The sequence below is a fragment of the Myotis davidii genome, unplaced genomic scaffold (genome assembly GCF_000327345.1).
Source record: "Myotis davidii unplaced genomic scaffold, ASM32734v1 scaffold137, whole genome shotgun sequence".
Taxonomy (NCBI): domain Eukaryota; kingdom Metazoa; phylum Chordata; class Mammalia; order Chiroptera; family Vespertilionidae; genus Myotis; species Myotis davidii.
Window position 1 is genome coordinate 1,481,083 of NW_006288719.1, and position 27,472 is coordinate 1,508,554.

The 27,472-nt window shown below is 38.8% G+C and overlaps 1 protein-coding gene across 1 annotated transcript in view; it reads right to left on the minus strand.

Annotated features, from left to right (window-relative positions):
• The window catches only part of DDX10 (DEAD-box helicase 10), a gene marked incomplete at its 5' end in the record, with an annotated part of 248,991 nt that overhangs the window by 208,027 nt on the left and 13,492 nt on the right, over positions 1 to 27,472 (minus strand). Inside the window, 4 exons of the mRNA XM_006760820.2 lie at positions 7,798 to 7,882; positions 12,206 to 12,368; positions 18,755 to 18,881; positions 25,464 to 25,653. Of these exons, the coding sequence (XP_006760883.1) occupies positions 7,798 to 7,882; positions 12,206 to 12,368; positions 18,755 to 18,881; positions 25,464 to 25,653 (565 nt within the window). The remainder of the gene's footprint in view (positions 1 to 7,797; positions 7,883 to 12,205; positions 12,369 to 18,754; positions 18,882 to 25,463; positions 25,654 to 27,472) is intronic.

The window sequence follows — 27,472 nt, forward strand, 5'->3', positions numbered from 1 at the left end:
TTACTGTTGCAGTTGGGATGGAGGGAAAGCAAAGGTGAGAGACATAAGTAAAATCAGAGTGTCTAGGAAAAATTAAAGGGAAGATATCCTAAAACTTCCAGGAAATCTCCACCAATGAAGCAAAGAAAAAAAAATGCCTCTCTTATTCTATGAGCAACAAACCAAACTGGGTTGGGGGTCTCAGACAATTCATTCATATGATTGCAAAGACAGACAGAAACTCCCAGATTGGAGAGGGCTCCCCACCCACCCCACCCCCCCGTAAATAAATAAAAAGCAATATAGTCAGATCTCCTCATAAACATACCAGTGACAGGCCTGCTTGGGAACAAACCTGGCAAATTTGCTAGTGTGAGAGTAGTCCTCAACTATGAGATGCTATTAACAGGATGTACCAGGTTTGTTGACAGACTATGGATTCAAGAGGTAGGTCATGACAGTCAGCTTTGTAACTGAGTATACCAATGGCCCTTCTGCGTAAGTGATAAGCCATACATATCGCTTAGAGACTCTGAGGTTAATCTGGGCCAGAGCACACCCTGATGTGCAAGAATGGACCTGTGCACCTGTGTTGAAAGCCCCAGATCTTTTCCTGCCTCATATATACCTTGTGATTACCTTTATCCTTGAAATTATTAAAGTTTGATATTAGGTGTATTAAGCAGCTTCCAATAATCCATGCCTCCTGGTATTCACACCTGCGTACTCACCTCACCCCCTACACTTAATTGTGCTAATTTGTGTAACCCTAAGATACTACAGATACAATGGAATGTGACTTCTGAGTCCAAGTCATAAAAGACATTGTGGTTTCCATCTTACTCTCCGTTCCCTCTCATTTGCTCTCTCTGATGAGCCAGCTGCTATGTTGTGAGAAACCCTATGAAGAGGATGACCACGTAGAAAGAACTGAGAGGCACCTCTGACCAGTCAGTAAGAAAATGATCCTGGCAACAAGCTCAGAAAGGGGTCCATCCCCAGTTGAATCTGAAAGTGCTGTGTGACACCCTGACTGTAGCCCAACAACAACAACAAAAGATGAAACTAAGTTTTAATAGATTAAAAACATGTGATTAACCAATAGCCAGAAGACCCAGATGACCCACAGAAACCGTAACATCCACTTCTTGCTTTAAGTCACTAAATTGTAGGATAACTTGTACAGCTAATTAATATATTAGGTAAGATCTCTAATTCATGCATCTGATTTGAGAAACTAATTGTGTTATCTCAAGTGTCCATTCTGCAAGCCCTGTGCTAGGCACTCAGAGTACATCAGTTAAGTAGACAACCTGCCTTGCCTTTATAAAGCTTACTAGAGGCCCGGTGCACAAAAATTTGTGCAGGGGTGGGGGGGAGGGTTATCCCTCAGCCCAGTCTGTACCCTCTCGCAGTCTGGGACCCCTCAGGGGATGACCACCTGCTGGCTTAGGCCCGCTCCCGGGAGGATTGGGTCTAAGATGGCAATCAGACATCCCTCTGGCAGCCTGGCAGCCCTCGGGGGATGTCCACTTGCCAGCAGGGAGCAGGCCTAAACTGCAGTCGGACATCCTTAGCGCTGCTGAGGAGTCATGAGAGGCTCCCACCACCACCGCTGTACTGGCAGCCATCAGCCTGGCTTGTGGCTGAGCAGAGCTCCTCCCATGTGAGAGCACCCTGACCACCAGGGGGCAGCTCCTGCATTGATCATCTGCCCACTGGTGGTCAGTGTGTGTCATAATGATCGGTCATTCCTAGTCGCTCTGCTGTTAGGGTCAGTTTGCATATTACCCGTTTACTATATAGGATAGAGGCCCGGTGCATGGGTGGGGGCCGGCTGGTTTGCCCTAAAGGGTGTCCCGGATCAGGGTGGGGGTCCCACTTGGGTACCTGGCCAGCCTGGATGAGGGGATGATGGCTGTTTGCAGCTGGTCACACCCCCTTCAGGGTGGGGATCCCCACTGGGGTGCCTGACCAGTCTGGGTGAGTGACTGAGGGCTGTTTTCAGGCTGGTGGGCGACTGAAACTCCCAGCCTCTCCTTTTTTCTTTTTTCTTTTTTATTCTGGGATTTATTTACCTTCTATAGCTGTCACTGGAGCTGAGAGCCGGCTCCAGCTCTGAGGCCGTTGCCGGCTGAAAGCAGGTATCTGGGTTTGTTTAGATTCTATAATTGAAACTCTGTTGTCATCACTGGCCGCTCTTAGCTCTGAGGCCGTGCTGTCTGAAAGCAGGTACCTGGGGTTTGTTTAGGTTCTATAACTGCAACATTGTTGCATCCAGAGCTCAGAGCTGGGCTGCGGCAGGCGGGGAACCTTGGCCTCCTCCATCACTGGAGCAAGCAAGCCTCATGTTCGCGTCAGGTGCCTGGCTGCCAGCCACCATCTTGGCTGGTAGTTAATTTGCATATCTTGCTGATTAGCCAATGGGAAGAGTAGATAAGTTATGGTTAATTACCATGTTTCTCTATTCTAGTAAAGAGAACAAAAAGCAAATAATAAATATAAGTTAATGCTCTAATATATTTAAAAGTGTTAAGTGCTATGAAAAAAAAAATAAGAACCCGGTAAGAAGGAGAGGTTAGGGCAGGGTAAGAAAGACAGTCATATGGACACTTAACACATTGTTTGCGGGTAGTTTTTATTGCATGATAACAGGTGGCACGGGCCATTTTGGCAGTTGAATAGATTGATTACCATTATACCTGGAAGTACATACATAATTCTCCACTGTATGTGTTAGAGACCCAAATTTTGTCCTTTGGAATTCATATATCTGCATGTTAGCATCCCTTTAGAGCAATAAAAAAGTGTAAAAATAAATGTATTTATACGTTACCCGCAATCTACCGCTAGTCTATAAAAAACGTATTAATACGTGTCCCGCGCTCTACTACCAGTCAACATAAAACGCATAAATACGTTTCCCGAATACAATGTGTTAAGGAAAAAGCATTCCAGAGAAACATAATATAATAGTCTAAGACAAAAACATGCCTGGCATGTAGGAGAAACAACAAGACCAGTGTTGAGCATAGAATAATAGGAACTGGGGTTGGACGGGGGTTTAGCCAAGATAACTAAAGTGGAGCTGGAATATTAATATAATGGTCTAAGACAAAAACATGCCTGGCATGTAGCAGAAACAACAAGACCAGTGTGGAGCATAGGATAATAGGAACTGGGGTTGGAAGGGGGTTGCACAGTATAAGCCCAGAAAGCCACTGGCTTTTACTCTTGAGTGAAATGAGAAGCCATCAGAGAAGCGACATGCTCTTACTTGTGTTTTAAAAAGGATCACTCTGCCTGCTGTGTTGAGGACAGACAGCAGGACAGCAAGGGGGAAGTGTCTGGGAAATAATAGATTCCTAAGAAATATCAGCCCCTTTTCCTACCTTGATAGCTAGACTGGTCATACTCTAACTTATCTCCCTAATGCTTCTTTGATGCAAAATAATGGATTGATTTTGTCCTCCTTTTTTTAAGCTTTAAATTCCAGATACCAATAGACAAAGGCAGAAGGCCATGTAAGGAAGTACCAGCCTCTATAAAGGTAGAGTGGGCTGAAGATAATCTCTGTAAAGTCTAAACTAGAGGAATGAAAGAATTTTCACTAGCAAATGTTGTACCTATCTTAAACCTAAGGTACACATAGTAAGCTTCAGTCAATTAATACTCATGGAAATTGTCTTCTCACTTTTATTATTTCAATTTACAAACCAATTAAAGACATTTAAAATTTTTTCTTCATTATCTGTTCTATAAAGTACCAGTATTTTCCAAAAAACAACCATCATAAACTCTTCACAAGTTATCACATTAGAAATCTAAACCATTTTCCATCTGTATATTTGCTGCCGCTGATCTCAACTATTGCCCATGAGTGTGCAATGCAAAGAACTGTCCTCTGCTGTCCCCTAGTGGACCCACCTAAATCACTCCCCACAAAATCTGAGAGCCACAAAACATAGCCAAGATAACTAAAGTGGAGCTGGAATATTGCTGGACTGTACTGCTACTCTGGAAACCAAAACAGTTACATATATATATAGACTCCTATCAACTCCCAATTCCTTATATATAAAGTTACATGAAGTGCCACCTTTTACCCACAGATCCTCACTCCCCAAAATGAAAGCATTTTGAAAGTGAGGAGTATCTGATGTATACCTATTTTCTATTCCCAAATCTTTATTTTCAACTGGGCTTTTTTGTAAGTGGAAGAGCCTAATTTTGTGAGTACCAAACACTCTAAGTCCTAAAGATAATCACATTTAAGAGGGAGAAAGTATCACAGGATATAGTTTTATAAAACTAGATTTGGATCTCTTGCCTCATTTGTTTCTAAAGGAGATTAACCACTATGTTAAAAGGGGTATGGATGATTAAGGAAAACAGAGGGAAATTTTTCTCCATTGCTAAAGATCAAAAGAATTTTAGACAGGTGAATAAATTAAAAATTAAAATAGAATAAGTACTTCAAGGCAATTAGTACCTGAATCATCCTTTTCACTTAGCTAAAACACAGAAAGGAAAAAGAAAACTGATTTTCCCAAACTTTAGTTATTTTGCCACAAAGCACTAAGTTCATTTATCTATATTCATATGTCATCGTTCAATTCCAAAAGCAAATAATATCTGGCAACCTGGTTTTAATTACAGCATATACAAAGGATTTTAATTAATTTCAAATTTTAATTTAGCCTTTATTCAATTCAATTATTCAGGGCTCATGGCATAAGAAATTTTCTAATTATCTCTAAACCCATTAATGGCAACTTTTAAATGGCAATTCAGTCAATTTTTATTAAACTGACAAAGAAAAATAAGCATTACATATCCTAAACCTTTCCACTCACTATACATCTAAAAGTGTCAATTCAAAGTATTTTTAATTGATTATGAAGGATCAAACAGACTTGTACTTTAAAAATTAATGACCACAATAGAAATTGCATTATAATATACTTTTTCAAATTAGAATTCTCTCTCTTAAAATACAATCAATTGTGATGCTGTTCTACCTCCTCCACAGCTCCACAGTCATTAAGACCAATTTCAAGTTCACCATGGCATGTTCAACTACATAACATTTCTTTATTTTTCATCTTTTTTTATTGATTTCAGAGAGTGAGGGAGAGGGAGAGGGCAATAGAAACATCAATGACAAGAATCACTGATTGGCTGTCTCCTGCACACCCTCTACTGGGGATCTGGCCCACAACCCGGCATGTGCCCTGACTGGGAATCAAACCATGACCTCCTGGTTCATAGGTCAACACTCAACCACTAAGCCACACCAGCCAGGCTCAACTACATACGGTACATTTTTAACAACTTCTCCAGGAAATAAGAATCTGGAAATATTTGCCCTTCATCAACATTTTCCTGATACACTAAAATGTCCAATAAACTTCATATAGGAAGAATAATTTCAAAACATTGCTAAATGTACTCTATAAAGGAATTAGTTTGCCTTGCCCATGTCAACACTAATGGCACATCTAAAAGCCTGCTTACTCCTGGTCCAATATGCTAGTGAGAGACCGGACCCAACTTTATCTACCTAGAAGCCCACAAGACCACAAAATGCCAGTGTGTACATGGGTGCCTGTACAAATTCATTCTTATTACACATTCGTTGAGAATTAAACAATAGAGAAACATTCATTCCAACAACCACAACTAAAAACTTCTGAATATCTCACTATGAAAGATAATCTGAACATGTACCCAATGCATCAGAGACACTGAAACACAATGTACCTTCTCATAAAATGGAAAGCAAGGCTGCTATTCTACCTAGGTCACATTTACTTAGATCCCATTAAAAAAAAAAATGTTGTCATTCTAAGATAAGTTTGTCTAAATGTAGAAAGACATCATACACAACCCAGTTCTAACCCCATTGCTTATTCAAAATATCTAACTGCAATAAAATGACATACTTTGAACCCTCTAATACATAAATCCTATTTATAAAAAGTTTTACCTTTCACTCTTATACCATGCTCTCTCTTCATGGTGGTCAAAAGAAAAGCACTTAAGTGAGGAGACCTTGACTAAAGCCCAAGTTTAATAGTCCATGGGCTAAAACTGAACCAACTGAAAAATGTTTGAACCTACTTCTTAGGCTGTAGAAGAATATGAAAAACCTTCACTTAAGCTGAAACAAACAACAGAATCAAACAAAAAGATAAAATTTCGTTAAAGCCATGAGAACTGTGGACACAAAGAAATGTACAAGTAAACACCAAAGGGACTTCATAGATAAACAAGGGACAGAAGACAATTGGGCCACTTGCTGAAGGAGATGCAGGGCAAATGGAAGAGCAAACTGCTGGAGAATGAGTCTCCACTTAGATGAGTATTCCATCTTGGTCTAAAGACCCTGCCATCCCTGGGGAATCATTGGAAGCTCGTGGCTTAAAATTCTGAAGTGACTGTTGTTCCAGTTAGTGTCTCTTCCATCATGAAACATCAATGTCTCATTGACACCCATATTATAAATACTCACTTATCCAGTTTTGATGAGAAAGAACGTGGTAACAAAACGGAAAACCAAAAAAATAGTCCATCTGTGGCTAATCATAATTAACCATAACTCTATTATGGTTATTATTTTGGCTGTTTCCAATTTTTAACCATCACAAATATCAATAAAATGAACATCTTGACTGAAACTTTTTCCTTCTCCCTATTTTCTTAAGATCAAATTTTGGATATGGAGTTACTGAGTCAAAAGGAAGAACTCTAAGACTTTTGATAAGTATTACAAAATGCTATCCAGAAAGATGCTAACGGTTTACAGTTCTACCAACAGCATACATATCCCAACTTCACTGCAACCTCAATAGTAATGACATTTGTTATTCTTTTCATTCATTCAGATACCTTTCTATGCCATTTACTCCCAAATGATTATGACTTTGCTATATTCTCTTCCAGATAGTCTCTCCATCACTTGTTAGCACTTGTTCATTTTACTGATACTTGTAATGGTTAAGAATTGGAAACAGCCAAAATAATAACCACAATAGGTTATGAGTCATTATGATTAGCCACAGATAGACTATTTCTTTGGTTTTCCATTTTGTTGCCACTTTCTTTCCCATCAAAACTGGTTAAGCGAATATTTATAATGTGGACGTTAATGAGACATTGATGTTTCATGATGGAAGAGACACTAACTGGAACAACAGTCACTTCAGATTTTTAAGCCACCAACTTTTAGTGATGCTTTTTTGGGGGAGGAAGGGGGTCATATTTGAAAAAGGGAGTAATTGGGAGTAGCCTCCAGCAATGTTTAATTTCCACACTAGGGGAGAAAAAAGAAAGAGAAATCTACAGCACAAAACCGCCATGCCTCTTAGGGCCGATACCATAGAAAGTAAGAGTACAGATCTAGACTAGAGAAGTCAGACTACCTGGATTAGAATCCTGGGGCTGTGCGTCGTCAAAAAATTATTTAACTGCTCAAAAAACTTAGTTTCTTCCTCTGAAAATAGATATTAAATAACAGTCTTATACCTCACTGAGGGTTCATTAGGATTCAGAGAGATGATGTTCAGTGAGCAGTTCTTATAAAAAGTTTAGTAAGTAAACAAAGTGAGAAAAAAAACTAAAATAAGATTTTCTTTGATTTTTCACAGCAGTAATCGTCTCAGCTATATTGACTTGCAACAGCTGACCAGATGTTCTCAAACTACACCATAAAAATGCCCAACTATACTGTTGCCTGAATTCTTTGTCTGCATTTCAGGGAGCATAGTTTTTTATTTAGATAGCACCAAAAGCAAAGAAATGGGCCAGCACACTTACCTGGCAGTTCTACCTGCACGGTGAATATATGTGTTGGCATCTTCAGGACAATCAAACTGAAGAACCCAATTCACGGCTGGAAAATCTGTACAGAAGGAATGTCAAGGTAGAAAATCAGTTTCAAGATCTGCCCTGCTGCACTATTTTTATTTTACAATATTGCTTGCTAGGACTTTCTGTCACATTAAACTGATAGCTATAATCTGTAGACTTGTAAAAATAAAATTAATTGCATGAACCAAGAGATAATAAACACTTCTTTGACGAAGTGAGCTAAAATTAATGACAGTGTTTGAATGTGAAAATTATTTCTTATCTGACACAGCAGAGACAGACAGCTTTGTGTTACACAAATAATGAAATATCCTGATATTTAATAACCTAAAAGAACCAGTTCTCATGGGCTCCTAGTGAACCATAAAACTGGTTTCTTTTTATTTTTAATTGTTTTATTGCTTAAAGTATTACAAAGAATATTACATATGTCTCCTTTTTTTCCCGCCCTTGACAATCTCCTGACCTCCCCTACCCCCCCAGTGTCTTATGTCCATTGGTTATGCTTATATGCATGCATACAAGTCCTTCGGTTGATCTCTTACCCTCCCCTCCTGCACCCCAACCCTCCTCGGCCTTCCCACTATAGTCTGACAGTCTGTTCGAGGCTGCTCTGCCTCTGTATCTATTTGTGTTCATAAGTTTATAATCGTCTTTATTATCCATAAATGAGTGAGATCATGTGGTAACTGGTTTCTAAATTTAAATAAAGGTTTACTTTTCCTGGTATTCCCATCTCCATTCGAATTAAGTCCCTCTCCCAATTTCCTGGCAATAATTACTCCATATATATTTCTGGCTACATAAGTTTCCATTCATTTCCAGAGATCCCACTCTCAACTCCTTAATGCTCATTCTCTTACTATCTTTACTCATTTAGAAAGTCTGCTATGAGGTTTTTCAGACCACCTTCTATAATAGAGGAAAGGACTGAGCACTTTTAAAAAAAGATGGAAATAACAGGATAAAGAGGTAACAAAAGGAAATCTTTAGCCCAGCCGATGTGGCTCAGTGGTTGAGTGTGGACCCATGAACCAGAAGGTCACAGTTCAATTCCCAATCAGGGCAAATGCCTGAGATGGATTCGGGTTCGATCCCTAGTAGGGGGCGTGCAGGAGGCAGCTAATCAATGATTCTTTCTCATCATTGATGCTTCTATCCCTTTCTCCCTTTTCCTCCCTCTCTCTGAAATCAATAAAAATATATTTTTTAAAAGCAAATCTTGAGATAATTTCTAAACTTGACAAATTAAGAATTGACAAGATTGCCAAAACCGGTTTGGCTCAGTGGATAGAGCGTCGGCCAGCAGACTGAAAGGTCCCAGGTTCGATTCCGGTCAAGGGCATGTACCTGGGTTGCAGGCACATCCCCAGTAGGAGATGTGCAGGAGGCAGCTGGTCGATGTTTCTCTCTCATCGATGTTTCTGACTATCTCTCTCCCTTCCTCTCTGTAAAAAATCAATAAAATATATTTTAAAAAAAAAGAATTGACAAGATTATTACTTCAAAATATAAAACTAAATGTCAAAAGAAGAAATAGCAGACTGAAATAATTGCTTTTGAAGTGAAGAAGGGTAGAGTAGGGACTGGTTTGTCTCATAACTCATTTTTACCCATATGCATATGTTGCTCATTAAACAAGTAAAATAATTTAGAAAAAATTAAGAATAAAATAAAGTTTAAAAAGATACTGGTGTATTCTAAAAAAATTCTTAAACATTTACATAAGAATAGAGCTTCAGATTATTCATTGCACCTCTTTGGAATAAAAACATAAACTTAAATGTCCTTTACTCCAGTAATGGATAAATTCATGCTATGACATACTCTACAAAATACACTGGATCTTTGCACATTAACATGGGAAGACTTTAAAAGCAAGTCATAGACTAGTTTGTTCAATATTATTGATGCAAAGTTTTAAAACACCTAAGAAAGTACATGCTATTTATGAATACATTCATCTAAACTTTTTAAAATAAACTAGAACAAAGGTTCTTGACACTTTTTGTGCTGTATCTGAAGCCTACAGACCCTTTAAAAAAAATTCTTTATTCTTGAAAGGTATTACATATGTCACCTTTTCCCCCCATTGGCCCCCTCCACACCACACCCCCCCAGGTCTTCACTGCCCCAGTGTCTGTGTTATGGACCTATGGACCCTTTTTTAATGTATAAAGTAAAACGTTTAGGACTACAAAAGAAAAATTATAATAAAATATAAACATTTTTATTAAAATTTTAATATTGTACTATGTATACTTATTTACTAACATATTAAGTAACAACCTAGTTGTGGGTCTGATAACCACCATAATAACAAAATAAAAGAGGGTTAACAATATTTCAAGGTATCTGCAAAACCTGTAATGTAAAATATTTCAACCTAGAATTCTATTCCCATCCCAACTGTCATTCAAAAATAGGACACTGAGCCACTGTGGGGTGGCTCAATTGGTTAGTGCATTGTCCCATACCTCAAAAGGTTGCAGGTTTGATTACTGGTCAGGGTACATACCTAGGTTGTGAGTTCAATCCAAGGAAGCAACCCATCGATGTTTCTCATATCTACGTTTCCCTCTCTCTCTCTTTTCCTTCCTCTCTGTAAAAACAATCAATAAATAAAAATATATCCTCAGGCGAGGATTAAAGAGGAAAAAAAAAATAGGACACAGATACGCAATGACTCAAAAAATTTACCTCCCATGCACCCTTTCTTTTCTTTTTCTTTTTAAATATATTTTATTGATTTTACAGAGAGGAAGGGAGAGGGATAGAGAGTTAGAAACATCAATGGAAAAGAAATATCGATCAGCTGCCTCCTGCACACTCCCTACCAGGGATGTGCCCACAACCAAGGTACATGCCCTTGACCAGAATCGAACTTGGGACCCTTCAGTCCGCAGGCCGACAATCTATACACCGAGCCAAACCAGTTAGGGCATGCACCCTTTTCTTAGAAAGCTATTAGAGAATGACATTTAAAAAGAAAAAATCAAGGAAGATCTGGAAAGAGAATTCCCAATGGCAAATGTGCATCAAGCTTATGAAGCAACCATTTAGATTGGAGCTGGAGACAAAAGACTCTCAGGAGAGGAAGTTTCAAGGGGAAAAAAAAAAACCAGACTGTTTTTGAACTGCTAGACAATTAGGCATGTGACATCTACTGGAACAGTTGAGAAACATTAGAACTGGGAAACAAAACTAAGCAAATTTTAATTATTAATTCAAAGAAAAACACAAATGAAAGTACAAAAAAAAAGACAATCATACTACACTACTTCCCTTATCACACTATAGTCAAAACAATGTAAATGCAAAATGTTCATTTTACCAAGTCGTGTTATAACAACATAGCCTAGAGAGCTTTAAAAACACGGATACTTATCTAACTACCTCGTTACACGGGGATAAACTAATATGATGTCTTGAGCTATCCTTTCAAGTACTCCAAGAGAAAAAAAGGGACAGGAGGAAAAGGAATCATGAGAAAGACAGTTACTTAAAGTGGGTAGTATATGACCGTACAGTAGACCTATTCCCTTTGCATATGTTTAAAATTTGCCATAATAATTAACACAGCAAAACAAAGTGATTCAAGAATTCAAATTACCACCTATTTATTCTCATCTCATTTATTCTCATCTATAGTTTTCCCATAATTATTTCCATACCTCATGCAACCTTCACAAAGCTACCAATGTATACCACAGTGGCTTTTTGAAGGTTTACAAATCTATACTAATAAAAGGGTAATATGCTAAATAGACTGGACATCTTCTGGATATCCATCCGGATGTCCTTCCACACAAAGCCACAGTGGCGGGGGCCGAGGTAAGCCAGCATGTGGACATCCTCCAAGGGGTCCCAGATTGGAGAGGGTGCAGGCCAGGCTGAGGGGACCCCCCTCTCCCCCTGCACAAATTTTGTGCACTGGGCCACTAGTATTAAATATGATTTTAAAATAAAAACTAGAAAGCTTGCTGAAAAGATGGACTTTACTGATTTTCCTTGTTAAATAAGTTATAATATTTATTAAGTTTTCAGTTTCAAAAAGCAGGACAATTTTTTAACATCTTTAAACCTTTCATTCTTTGATTTTGTAGGCTCCTCAGGGTTTTATGCTATACCTATTATCATAAAACAGTAAGAACACAAAGATGAAAATATTACAAAAAATCTTCACTGATGTATATTCTTCATGCTAATCATCTTAGTTACCAATTCACTTGTGTTTCTCTTATAAGACAGCCCAATTATTTGAATCAAACTATTTGAATTCCCAGAATCTACGCATTTATAAGTAAATCATATTTCCCATGATCATACAATCTTTTCTCCAAAGCTTTCTTACCCAGTCCCCTGGCTGCAATATCAGTAGCAAACAGTACTGCAGCTCTCTTGCGAACAAATTCATTATAGACTTCCATTCTTCTCATCTGCTGCTGTCGACCATGCAGAGCAAGGATAGATATACCAGGACGTAGCCGGCAAAACACTCGAAACAGATACTGAACCTAGGCATTAACAGAAAAATGAGTTTAGTACATCTGGATAGCAGCAGCAAAGTAAGTTTACAAAATGAACAGCAAAAATGTATTAAGGAACACGATTAAATATATAGAGAGCAGAGAAAGGGATATGTAGTAGAGTTATGGTGTTAAAGCATTTTTGCTCATGTTATTCCCTAAAACAATTCTGGTGGGGTGGGGGGTGCTCCCCTTACCTTTTTAAGTTTATAGCTGATATTTTTGCAAATTTAATTGGTTGCAAAGAACATAATTTCTGGTATATTGTAAATATTAATATTTTTAAATAAATACTTAAAACTTCTTATAAATCTACCCAATAGATTCTAAATAGCAGAGCAATTTGATACCCACTATCAATTATTTTTAACATATGCCAAAATAATGAAGAGACGCCTGGCCGATGTGTCTCACTAGTTGAGCATCAACCTATGGACCAGGAGGTCATAGTTCATTTCCCAATCAGGGCATATGCCTGGTTTCAGACTTGATCCCCAGTGGGGGCCATGCAGGAGGCAGCCAATCAATGATTCTCTCTCATCATTAATGTTTCTATCTATCTCTCCCTCTCCCTTTATCTCTGAAATAAACAAAAAATATATTTTAAAACATAATACTGAGAGTATGCATTGTGAGAGAGATCCCTCAATTTTGCTGCAAACCAAAACAGCTCTATAAAACACTTAAGTCTTAAAAAAATAAAAGATTATGGGGCAGCAGGCAACTGGGGGAAGGGAGAGAGTACCAGGCCACAACCACTAGGGACCCTACCAGTGCTTGAATTTTGTGCACTGAGCCTCTAGTCTTATATAATAAAAGCCTGAAATGCAAAAAAATAATAAATAAATAAATAAATAAAGATTAAAAACACAATGTGAAGAAACTTGTTTAACAAAAAGAAATTTTACATCATTTCTTTTCCTCCGTGAACTCTTATTTCCTGACTCCACAGAATTTTATCTTTATAGCTTTATGCTTGAAAGTCTTTTGAAGACTTTTTCAAAATTTATTATTTTCTACAACCAATCTATGTATATCAGTTTTAACATTTAAAATTTCCTATGGCCATAAAGATGTATTAAAATTTTTCTTTCTGGATTAAATACACTATTACTACAATCATTGTTAATACAGAAATGACCAAAACAAGAAATGCTAGAATTTGACTTTTAAAAACTGTTAGACATAAAAAATTTTATTGTTGTAAGATGTTGGACATACAATAGTAGATGTTATTACGTCTCTTAATTTATGGGACTAAATAGAGCTGATTGCTATAGTTTTACTATTTGTCTTTATCTTATGTATTCATAAGTGAATACTATTGATTGCTAGACCCAGGCAGAGTACAGCATCACTTAATTTCTATTTTCTCTTTATAATGTAGGTATTAAGAAAATCTTATCACAAAAATATAGGAAATGGACTGAAATGAACTTTAACTCTCTGAACTCTTATAAAAATCTGAAAGGAGACTTGACTTTGGATGGTGACTACAATAAATACGCAGATTATGTATGAAACAATTGTACTCCTGAAATCTATATAATTTTATTAACCAGCTAGTGGCCCAGTGCACGGATTCAAGCACATTGAAAGGAAATTAATTAGAAGAAATATTTTAATATTGCTATTCATCCTTTCTCTATAATAGAGGTGTCAACCAAATTCACGATTGACAATGGCAGATCAAAACACATGCATGCGAATGGCACCAGCAAGAGTTTTACATGGATCGCGCATATGCGAATCAACTTAGCCTTTTGTATACAGAATGGGGCCTTGACTTACGAGTTTAATTTGTTCCGTGACGGAGCTCGTAACTCAAATTATTCGTATGTCAAATCAATAGTGAACGAGTGAGACACGTGATGCTGGCCTGATGTTGTGGCGTTCACTGTGACATTCGCTGCGCCAACTAGCGGTGGGGTATCTGAAGCCGGCTCATAACCCGAATTTTAGCTCGCAACTCAAAGCAAAATATCGGCGAGAGACAGCTCGTATCTCGAAAAACTTGTTAGTCGGGAAAAAGAAAATAGGATTCTACTGAGTCTCCTATCTACTTACTCCAGGACTTCTGTTAGGATCAAATGAGATGAGGCACGGGAAAACGCTTCACAGACATTTGGTTAAAGTGTAAAATGTTTGCACCTGGCTATAAAGCAAGTCATGTTCCTGGGCTGAAGAAACTGCAAGGAGGCTAGTCATTGCTAGGGAGAGGAAGTCAGGCATTGCTACATGACATCATTACCCGATGCCCACAGTGACTGTTTCCAGGCTGGGCTGTGGGCCATATTTAGCGCCATAGGGTCTTGGCAGTGTTGGCTACAATTTGGTGGGCTGTCGCTCCGGGATGATGGCGGGGCCTGTGTCCCACTTGGGGGAAGCCGACTGTTGCTTTGTCTGCACCAGGTTTGTGCTGCCGTTTTTTTGTAAATAGCCAATGTGCGTCAGGGCAGCTCCTGCATTGAGCATCTGCCCCTGGTGGTCAGTGCACATCATAGTGACCAGTCAGACAGTTGGAGGGACACTTAGCATATAAGCCTTTTATACATGTAGATATCACTCTAATAAATTCAATAAAAAGGTAAAAAATTTGCAAAATCATGACAGATAAAATTTATAGTAATCTAGCACCTAATAACTCCATTTAAGTCTCCCTTCAAATTTTGTTCAAAGTAAAGAATGGGAAACCACCTGAATTTTGAAATGACCTGTTACCTTATTAGAGTCATTGACTTTCTGAGTAGCTACCCTGGTGCCAGAAAGGTTCTCTGACCATGAGACAATGAATCAATAAGATTAAGGATAGAAGGACATAAGCCTTTCTTTTGTAAAGTTTTTAAAAGAACTACCATGGCTCTATCAGGTTTGGCTCAGTGGATAGAGCACCGGCCAGTGGACTTAAAGGTCCTGGATTTGATTCCGGTTAAGGGCATGTGCCTGGGTTGCGGGCTTGATCCCCAGCAGGGGTGTGCAGGAGGCAGCTGATCAATGATTCTCTCTCATCATTGATGTTTCTCTCTCTCACCCTCTCCCTTCCTCTCTGAAATCAATAAAAAATGTACATAATAAAAAATAAGTAAAAAAAAAAAAAGAACAACCATGAAAAGGAAATGGGAAATGAGAACCTACAGACCACAGAGGCCCCCTCAGGCAAGTCAATCTCAGAGAAGTACATATGGAAATTGAAGTATAAATTGAGATCATGAAAATTTTCTGCAATCTGTCTCTCTTAAATCAAGACTGACCTTGAATTCCCACTACTGAAAAAAACTGGCTGAGGTGGAAGACATATCCTATATAATTAAGAGGTAATATGCAAACTGACCCTCCATTACACCGTCACAAGATGGCTGCGCCCATAGCCAAGGCAGGGTTCCCATAATACAAGATGGCTGTGCCCACAGTGGAGGCAGGGTTCCGTAATGAGCGATTAGCAGGGACCTGAGGCTGTGCCCCCTGCCAGGTGGGGCTTGACAGGGGACCTCAGGCTGCAACCGCCCTCCCAGCGGGGCTTGACAGGGGACCTGAAGTCGTGCCGCCAGCACCAGGCCGGGGGACCTGAGGCCATGCCCCCTGCCCTGGGCTGGGAGACCTCAGGCCACACCCGTCCTGGCGACGGGCCGGTGGACCTCAGGCTGCGCCCCCAACCCAGTGGGGCTTGACAGGAGACCTGAGGCTGTGCCCATCACCCAGTGGGGCTTGACGGGCGTGGGGCCAGCCGGGTCTGGGCCTTGCACAATTTCAAGGTGCACATGGGTGGGTGGGGACTTGACCCTGGGTCCCGCAGCGTGCCCCAGACTCTGACAGGAGGAAGATTTTCATATACATTTTACTAATTTTCTTTCATCTCTGACACTTCTATTATAAAGGGCAAATAGCAATATTAAAATATTTCCTCTAATTAATTCCCTTGTAATGTGCACAAATTTCATACACCGGGCCACTGGTATAGAATAAAGCCATATAGTTCTAAGTAAGGAATTTATATTTAATTCTAAAATTTACAGAAAAATTCTTAGAAGGTTTGCAGCAAGGCAGTGACATATTCCAGTTTCCATTTTCCAAAGATCGTCGTTGCTATAGTGTGGAGTAACTATAGGAAAGAGAATAAAAAAATGGAGAGACCAAACAGGTTCAGAGTAAAGTGCAGCATGAGGGGTGGTGAGAATGGTAGCGCTAATGAGAGTTATCAATAGACTGAATATGGATAAAGACGGACAAAAATTAAGAATTCAGGGGGTGTTTGGAGGAGGTAGAGGAAGGTATTGGGGGAAAATGGTGATGGACAGAAACTTGACTTAGGGTGGTGAACACAAAACACAATGTACAAATGATGTGTTATAAAGTTGTGCATCTGAAATCTATATAATTTTGTTAACCAGTATCACCTGAATAAATATAATAAAAAGGGGGGAAAATCAAGTCATGTATTGAGATGAGGAAGCAAATCTTAGAGAAAGAAAATTTTAAATTGTTTTTCCTATGTTAAATTTGAGATGCCCTTTAGACATGCAATTGGAAATACCTAGTAATCAAGTTTGAGATGTGGATTTGGCAGCTGCCAGAATACTGATGGTATTTAAAGCATGGAATTGAAGAGGTTACCCAGAAAGAGTACTATAGATGGAAAAAGGGGCAAAGAAGGGTAGAGGACAGAGATTTGAAGCACTTTAACCTGCAGTGGAAGGCAAAAGAGAGCCAGCAAGGAAGGTTAACAGAGCAGTCACAGGCAAGGGGAAACGTTAGTGTGGAGTCACAGAAGTCTAAAGAAGTGTTTCAAGGAGAGAATGCTCAACTGTATTACTATGCTTCTAAGAGGTCAAATAAGTAAGGACTAATGACTGACCACCCACTTTGGTAGGCTGTACCTTTTAAGGGGGCTAACTCTGGAGGACTGAGGAGAGAAGAGGAGATGAGACAGTGATGCTGAGTGGAGAGATAAATCGTTAAAAGAGATTGCTGTTAAGAAGAGCAGAAAATAGAGGCAGTGATTGTAAAGGGATATGAGCTTTGTATTTTATTCTTAATCTGGGCAATATTCAAGACTAACAAGGAGACAAGAAAACATAGGACAGAGGACATCTGCAGTAATAAAAGCCTTGTGCAGAGAGGATAGGGAGCACCAATAGAGGATTAGTCAGATACTTCATCCACTGTGATGAAAGGGAAAGCAGAGTATTATGGAGTAAAATTTTAAATATAAACTCTAAATTTATTTCTTTATATATACATAGCAAAAACATCCCTTCTTTCAGAGATGTAAAGTTCTAAAAATCTAAAGTAGGTCCTAAAATAAAACTGCAAAGTCATTCTTTACATGATAAAATGAGAAACCACTACTTATCTTCCTCATAAGATAAAGGGAGACTCATCCTCATATTTATTAGGCTAAGCCAGGGGTGGGCAAACTTTTTGACTCAAGGGCTAAAATGGGTTCTTAAACTGGACCGGAGGGCCGGAACAAAAGCATGGATGGAGTGTTTGTGTGAACTAATATAAATTCAAAGTAAACATCATTACATAAAAGGGTACGGTCTTTTTTTTTTCAATAGTTTTATTCATTTCAAACGGGCCGGATCCGGCCCTCGGGCCGTAGTTTGCCCACAGCTGGGCTAAGCTATTCCAAAAGCTATAAACCTAGAATCAATCTACTCTATGCCAACAACTAAGTCATCAGGGAGTGTGAAAAAGTGGCAAAAGTCAACCACAGTCCCTTCTCTGTAAGGGAAGGAACCCAATTTTCTTATATAATCACTGAATCCCTTAATTGTAGTACAAGGCTAGTGTTGAAGAAATGTTTATAACTAAATAAAGATATAAACACTACAGAGGGTAGGAGAGGGAGTTGACTGTAACAAGGGAGTCTGGAGTGTCAGAAAAGGACTTCCAAGTATAACATTTGAGCTTGTTAGCCTTAAAGGATGCTAAATATTTCCCCAGAATTGGGATGAAGGGATGCAGGGAGGGCATTCCAAAGATCAGCATGAACAAAGATATGGAAGCATGAAAATAAATGACATATTCAATTCAGTCTTCATGGAGCATATGTGATTCTCAGATTATATAGACTTCTGGTTAGTCTAATCATTCCATTGTTCATTCTATCAGTATTATGTTCTAAGTAGTGTGCTAGGTACTAACAATACTGCAGTACAAAAGACAGTTTCTTCCCTTACAGAGCTTATAGTTTCATCCACAAGTTCCTTTTTAAAACATAGACACAGGATTCTCTATCTATGGACCCCTCACCACATCTAGCACTCTATTTACTAGAAGAGAAAAGAAAGTGCTATTTGTCTAACTGAAATTTGGTATTTTAAAAGGGATGATCCAACACAAATAACTTATGAAAAATAAACATTCAGTACCTCTTTACAACTGGAGAAAAATACAATACTTTTCTTCTTCAGGTGGCTTTTCAAGAAGGAATAGAGTACACTTATTTTTTGCTGCAGCTGACAAACTATGTAGTTCTGCTCCAAAGTGGCAGGGGTGCTTATGGAAATAAAAGAAGGAAAAACATTAAAAACATGCCATGTTAGTAATTTTGAAAACCAGACGAGAAAAAGAAGAACTCAAATATTACAGTTGCATGCCTCTTGGGTATCTCTCTGTCTCTCTCGCTCGTGCTCTCTCTTTCTCTCTCTCTCTTTCTTTCACTGAAGGAACTTGCTGAGCTGATGGTAAACTTCCACATCTTAATAAGGACTTGGGTTACATAGATATACATGTTTATCAAAACTCAGCTAAGGTACTCTTAATTTGTTCACTGTATGTAAAAATTACATCAAGATAAAAAACTTATATATTGAATTCTACTTAGTGATATGTGCATTTAGATACATAAAGGAAGTGAACAGATGGCTTCAATTAACTTTGAAATGCATCAAAAATATGTGGGTGTATAGTTAGATGAACTGGAAACGGACACTAAATGAATGCTACTACCATTAGGTAGCATGTAGGTAGCAGGTATAAGGTGTTCACTGTAAAATTTTTCAATTGTGCTACATGTTTGAAATTTCTCATAATAAAATGCTGAAAAGACATATACATATATTTACTCTTTGAACTAATAAGACTACTGATAGCCCTGACCAGTTTGGCTCAGTGGATAGAGCATCGGCCTGCGGACTGAAGGGTCCCAGGTTTGATTCTGGTCAAGGGCATGTACTTTGATTGCAGGCACATCCCGGGTGGGGGAAGGAGGGGGTTGCAAGAGGCAGCTGATCGATGTTTCTCTCTCATCGATGTTTCTAACTCTCTATCCCTCTCCCTTCCTCTCTGTAAAAAATCAATAAAATATATATTTTTTTAAAAAGAATACTGATAAACATACAAAAAGATATAGTATTATTTATAAAGCAAAAAATGAAAATCAATCCACATGAATAGAGAACTTGTGGAATGAACTACTGTGGAATGAACTACTGTGCCCACACAATTAAGTATCTTGCAGCTGTAAAAAAGGAATAAATAATCTATCCACATATTATCTGGCTTGGGCTGTACAAAATACACACACACACATTCATGTACACAGGCATCCCTGTGTCTGCTTATAACTTTAAAAAAGAGGCAGATGCCCACCAGGTGTGGCTCTGTGGTTAAGCATCGACCCATGAACCAAGAGGTCACCAGTTCAACCTACATGCCCAGGTTGCAGGCTCAATCACCAATAGGGGGGCGTGCAGGAGCCAGCCAATTGATGTTTCTCTCATAAATGTTTCTATGTCTACCCCTCTCCCTCCCTTTCTCTCTCTCTACAAAAAAAGGGGGGGGCAATAAAAACATATTTAAAATTAAAAAAAAAAAGAAAAGAGGCAGATAAACCAAAACCTAAAAATTGGTTATCCGCTGGAGGATATACAGAACTGAATTTAATTTAAAAAACAATTAATCCTAAAGATATAGCAAGTTGATAGCTTAATGACAAAGGAATTTCAAAGAAATTTGAATTGTTGTTACAATAACTGGGATATTTAAGGAAAAAATGCAAAGAAATCTTAATTTTCTTAAGTAATCATGTTGTTAGCAATATTATTGTTATTATCCTGAAACTTTAGATATAGTACCTAATAAATGGAACAAATAAGTAAAAGACATTAGGAAAGAAGATGTCTGGCATAACAAAAGAATACACATATGAAAATCAAAGAGGTTGCAAAAATAAAAGGCTTAAATTTGCTTTTTAAGTATCAGCATGAACTCATGACGTGTTTCTCTTCAAAAAAATAAAATAAGCCTGTCCACTGAAAAACCTTAACACAACGACCATCTCATAGCACCTAGACTATGGTCTCTAAACACAATATCCTACCAAAGGAATTTTACATGGGATGGAAACATAAGGTGAACCAAGAACACCAGAAGAAGGAAGCCCAAAACTACTGGGCTGTGTCTAAAGGATCCAGGTAACAATTTAAAGAGCCTCCTATTAACCAAGTTTGGAATGATGCAAGATAATTTGTGTATTAAAAATACAGTACTAGCCGAAACCAGTTTGGCTCAGTGGATGGAGCGTCGGCCTGCGGACTGAAAGGTCCCAGGTTCGATGCCGGTCAAGGGCATGTACCTGGGTTGCGGGCACATCCCCAGTAGGAGATGTGCAGGAGGCAGCTGATCGATGTCTCTCTCATCGATGTTTCTAGCTCTCTATCTCTCTCCCTTCCTCTCTGTAAAAAATCAATAATATATATTAAAAAAATACAGTACTAATTTTTATTGAAGGATAAATAATAAAGTAAGTTCAAATGTATAGGTTAATATCACTAAATAATTAATTCATCTTAAATGTCATTAAGTCAATGAGTTCATTTTAATTTTTTTTAAAAACTGCTCACCTTTGGAAAATATTAGGGAAGCAACTCTAGTATAAAAACTGTTAAGTAACAAGAATGAAGCATATATTCTGGTATTCTAACCTCATATAAAAGTACTCCAATTAAAAAATAATAGAATCAGAATATCACAATTTTGCACATCCTAATGAAATAATGAATCCAGGCAATCATCATCACTGACTACTAAAATTATAAGGCTACAAAGCTCTCATTCCTGTCATAAGAAGCTGTTTGTATCAGATTGATCCTTTGTTTTAGAGCACTATCTATAAAAGCCGGATTAAATATAAAACAAAAAATATTGTAGGCATCAGAGAGCAACCAAGGCAGCAAGGAGGTGCTGAAGGAGACCTAGAAATGCTCTGTGCAAGCACCATATTAATCTCCACTTTTCACACAAAGTATCTGCTGATTTACAAGAGAGATGAGAGATAAAGTAGACTTAGGCCTAAACATGTCAGTTCAAGATCCTAAAGAATGAACCATGAAAAACCAAATCTGAAATTCTTCATATAATTTCCCCACATATGTCAACTCCTAAACTCAGCACACACAAGGCAAAATGAGTGAAAACAAGCCACAAGTAACAGGGAAGCTCAGAGCAGGGCACAGATCCTGGCAGTCTCACAGTGCCACGGAGTTCAGAGCCTACCAAGGGGAAGGATGGAAAGATAAACTCCCCTGGCTTTCCCTAGAGATCCCCAGAAAGGCTGGGCCTCGGAGTCAGGGCTACACTCCAGGACTAAGGGCAAAACAGAAACAGAATGGCCCCAGAGTGTAAAAACCAGAATAGCCGAGGACCAGGTAAAAGTCCTTACCATATCTCATACAACAAAAAGACATCATTCATGATTTTGCTAAGAACTTAAGAAAATCTTAAAAACCACAAACTACCTTCAAAGGAACAAGAGAACTGTCAGCTACTTTTAACAGTTAGAAAAAAACATGGAAGTTAGAGTACAATAGAAAGATATCTTTGAACTGAAGAAAGAAAAACACCTACCATGATATCCTTCAAAAATGAAATAGATTTTCAGAAAAGTCAAAACAGAATTTTTCACTAGTAAACCTAAACTATACAGAAATTTTTTTTTAGTATGGCACAAGAAATAAAAAACACCAGAAAAGGTCCTGGCCATATAACTCAGTTGGTTAGAGCATGGTCCCAATAAACCTAGGTTGTGGGTTTGATCCCCAATCAGGGTATATACAAGAATTAACCAAGGAATGCATAAACAAGTGGAACGACAAACTGCTGTTTCTCTTTTTTTCCCCTCTCTTTCTCTCTCTCTCTCTCTCTCTCTCTCTCTCTCTCTCTAAATTAAATCAATAAATTAAAAACAAAACAAAACAAAAAAACACCAGGAAAAAATAAGTATTTGGATAACTCTAAATAAATACTGATTTTAAAACAGTAATAATAATGGCTTATGGGGCTTAAAGTTAAGTGCAATTAAAATACTTCACAATGGCCCTAGCCCAGCCGTGCGCAAACTACGGCCCGCGGGCCGGATCCAGCCCGTTTGAAATGAATGAAACTAAAAAAAAAAAAAAAAGACCATACCCTTTTATGTAATGATGTTTACTTTGAATTTATATTAGTTCACACAAACACTCCATCCATGCTTTTGTTCCGGCCCTCCGGGCCAGTTTAAGAACCCATTGTGGCCCTTGAGTCAAAAAGTTTGCCCACCCCTGCCCTAGCCAGTTTGCCTCAGTGGATAGAGTGTTGTTGGCCTGTGGACTGGAGGGTCCCAGGTTCGATTCCAGTCAAGGGCATATGCCGGGAGGCAGGCTCAATCCCCAGTAAGGGGTGTACAGCAAGCAGCTGATAAATGATTCTCTCTCATCATAAATGTTTCTATCTCTCTCTCCCTCTCTCTTCCTCTCTGAAATCAATAAAAATATATTTTAAAAAAATACTTCACAATGAAGGCACAATGGGAAGGGGTAAAGAGACTTAAATAATGGGGTAAGTTAAATGTAAACAAATTCAATCCTCCAGTTAAAAAGCAATTATCACACCAGATTAAATAATAGAAACATATGTAATGCTTTCAACAACAAAGAATTTATTTTTTAAAAAAAAAAAGGATTGGACCATAAGCTGCTTACAAAGACAAATCTAAAATAAGGGCATATACAATGTAGAAAGTAAGAGAAAAAGATTTACTAAGCAAATATTAAACAAAAAAAAAGTTACTATAGGCAGACTAATATCAAATTAGACTTTAAGGCAAAAAGTATTAGTAAAGATAAAGAGGAACACTTCATAATGAAATACTAAATTTGTATGCACCAAATACCATAAGCTCAGAATATCCATCTCAAATTTGAAATGTTTCATAATTCATCATAGATTCTAACTTAACAACACATACAAAAATCAGCCAATGAATACATAAATAAGTGGAACAATAAATTGATGTTTCTCTCTCTTCCCTTTGTTCTCTAAAAATCAATTGATAAGTCATTATGAAATAAACATCTTTGGATACAGTCTTTGGATTCAATTTTATCTAACAATCTCTATAAACTACAGATAACAACCAAATATTATCTATAGCAACTGAGAACAGGGATAATTTGTACAATTTACCTAACATAAATTACAAAAGGTTTTATAGACCATCTAATGATGGATAAATCAGTGTCTAGAAGACACTATTATGTTTTGAAAACAGGCAGAAAGCAAACAACAAAAAGAATCCTTGATAAACAAAGCCACCAGTACTCAGATTCTCCTAAGTTTATCCACTAGGATCACCTGGGAGTGTAGAGCCTTGCCTCTGAAGCTTTTTCTAATCCTAGACAGCTATCAGCTAGGTCAGGGGTCCTCAAACTACGGCCCGCGGGCCACATGCAAATACAAATATTGTATTTGTTCCCGTTTCGTTATTTTACTTCAAAATAAGATATGTGCAGTGTGCATAGGAATTTGTTCATAGTTTGTTTGTTTTTAAACTATAGTCCGGCCCTCCAACGGTCTGAGGGACAGTGAACTGGCCCCGTTTAAAAAGTTTGAGGACCCCTGAGCTAGGTCAAGGTGGGACTGTGCCATTTTCCCTATATTTGAAGATGTCCCAGGAAGATTCATTTTTCTAATCTATTTCTTTTAGGCCAACATTTAACAGCAATAAGTGAAAGTTAAAATAGAGATAATGGTAGAGTTGAATCCATATTGAGATCTTCAACACATTCAATTTATATTCCTAGGAAAGCACTTCTGGAAGTCAAATATGTCCATAGTCTACAATGATTCAAACCAAACATATACATCCTTCTAAATGTCATAACATCAAAATTCATTTTAAAACATATTCTCCCTGCCCTAGCCGGTTTGGCTCAGTGGGTAGAGTGTCGGCCTGCAAACCAAAGGGTCCCAGGTTCAATTCCAGTCAAAGGCACATATCTCGGTTGCAGGTTACTCAGGCCCTGGCCCTGGTCGGAGGCAACCAATCAATGTGTTTCATTCACATTGATGTTTCTCTCTGTCTTTTCCTCTCTCTTCCACTCTCCCTAAAATTCAATGGAAAAATATCCTCAGTGAGGATTATTAAAAAATAAAATAAATAAATAAAACATATTTCCCCCAGCCATTTACACATACCATACACACTCTCTCCCTCTTTTACACTTTCTACTGTCACATAAACATACACACCTTAACTGTCCAGTTTTTAGTGAATATAAGACAAAACAATAGACATTTTAAACATAAAGGTACTTTGCTAAATATTAATGCATTTTATGTGTTCCTCAGCACATTAGTCCTGCATAATGCAGCTATAAAGAAGGATTCCATACCCGAATAACTTTGGTAAATACAGGAAGCTATATTCATCTACTGCTTTGGAGAATCACAATGTCTATGAAAATATCAAAGGTTCGGAGAAGTCTTAAAGAATACTGTTTTACTTTAACTCAAAATTCACTATTTATGAAGGATAGTTGATGAATAAATACTTGATAACATCTTATGAGAAAATATTTGTTTCCCAAACCACATTCTGGAAAATCTTCACTAGAGTATTCTCACATTTAATGATGCATTGAGAATCTAAATAATTTTTACTAATATATTTACTATATCTTGCATACCTATTAACTCATAAAATGTTATTTTATTTTCTTTCCTAGAAAAGTAGTATTAATTTGAAATGTCAAATTCTTAAACTAAAAAGAGAGAACATTTGTTTTGATTGCATCAAATATGGTTTCAGACAGCACATACCTGTATTTTGCTTTTTCATGAACCCAGACATATTCAGGGTTTTTCAAACTCAAGCGTGCAAGGTCCTTTACAGATTTGGTTTGTGTTGCTGAGAAAAGTAAGGTCTGACGTTTCTTGGGAAGATTCTCAATAATAGCATTCATGGTATCAGCAAAGCCCATATCCAAGATTCTATCTGCTTCATCAAGAACTAAAAGAAGAAAATGCAGGTTGAACTACAATCCTATGTAATAAAAAGTCTAATATGCTAAGTGTCTGGTCATCCATTTAACCAATCAAAGCGTAATATGCTAATGATATGCTAAGGCCGCTCAACCACTCACTATGACTGCCCTGATGGGGGGGGGGGCAGAGGCTCCGACTGGTAGGTTAGCTTGCTGCTGGGGTCCAGCCAATCAGGATTGAGCAAGATGGGCCAGACATGCCCTGGAGCCCTCCCGTGGTCCCTCCCTGGCTGGCCAACCTCCCCCACCCCTCCCCGGCCCGATCGTGCACAGGTGGGGTCCCTTGGCCTGGCCTGCGCCCTCTCACAATCCAGGACCCTTCGGGGGATGTTGAACAGCCGGTTTCAGCCCAATCCCGCAGTCCAGGCAGAGGGACCCCACTGGAACATGAATTCATGTACCAGGCCTCTAGTATTTAAAATATACTTAGGCTGGGGAAACCAAGATGGCGGCATAGGTAAGCTCCTATACTTGCTGCCTCTCACAACCACATCAATACCACAACTAAATGCAGAACAACTACCACCCAGAACTGCGGGAAGGCTGGCTGAGTGAAAGTCCCACAACTAGAGAGGTGAAGAAGGCACATTGAGACTGGTAGGAAGTGCGGAGGAACAGAAAATGCTGGCACCTGGATGTGCTGCTCTTTTAATCAGGAGGGAGATACAAGCTCCTGCTTGCTCTGAACTCCAGTTCTGGGTGAGACTCTGGGGGACCCAGGCACATATGGGGAGAAACTGGACTGTCTGGCATTGGGACAGGAATGCAAGGGCAGCTTTCCTTAGAGGGGCTCACAGCGATCATAATTCCTGCATGGGAACACAGGACACAGAGAACCAGGAACTTCTCTGATTCAGGGCTGACTGGCAGACACTGCTGTTTGCTCTACGCTGGTGATTCTCAGAGACCCCGCCCCACGCAATTTACAACCCCACCCAAGCTGTGCGCATCAGCTTTTGCATATGAATGGCCTGTCCTTTCACCTAAAACCTGTCAAACTGCAGTTGGGTCAGAGAGCCCCAGAGCTTCCAAAAAAAAAGGCCCAAGGCCCTGCCAACCTTGTTTCACAGCTAGGCCTTATCTGGGCACTTCCAAACCCCAAAGAGGAGGAATCTGTAGATGTCTCTGTAGCTCCTGCTGAGCTGCCTCCTTGGAGATCCAAGAGCCAGTGTACCCAGTGGCCAGAGTGAGACCATACTGGATTACAACTCTTCACATCCATAAGAGACACACTCAAAGGGCAGAGTCAGTGAGCACCAAAGTACCACTGAAGCAAGTCCTGCCCCATAAGGGTGTCTCCTGCATGACGGATCTTCCAGTGTAGACACAGCTGGTCATCACATCCAATTGACCTGGAGGTCAATTCCTCCCAGTGATACCAACAGCAATGTGTTAATTACAACAAGACTGTGCAAACAGCCCACAAAGGGGTGCACCAAGAGCATCCACCTCAGGTGACTGGGGAGGCTGAGCCACTGGGCCCTATAGGACACCAACCACAGAAGGCGACTCTATCAACTCAAGGAGACTTAGCAGCTACCCATACATAGAAACAAACACAGGGAAGCAGCCAAAATGTGGAAACAAAGAAACAAGTCACAAATGAAAGAAATGGTTGAAAGCAAATGGTTGAGTTCAAAACCAAAGTAATAAGGTTACTCAAGAATCTTCTAGAAACCTCTGAGAAATTTACTGAGACCCTCAAAGATATGAAAAAAGACCAATCAGAAATTAAGCATACACTGCCTGAAATAAAGAATAATTTACAAAGATCCAACAGCACAC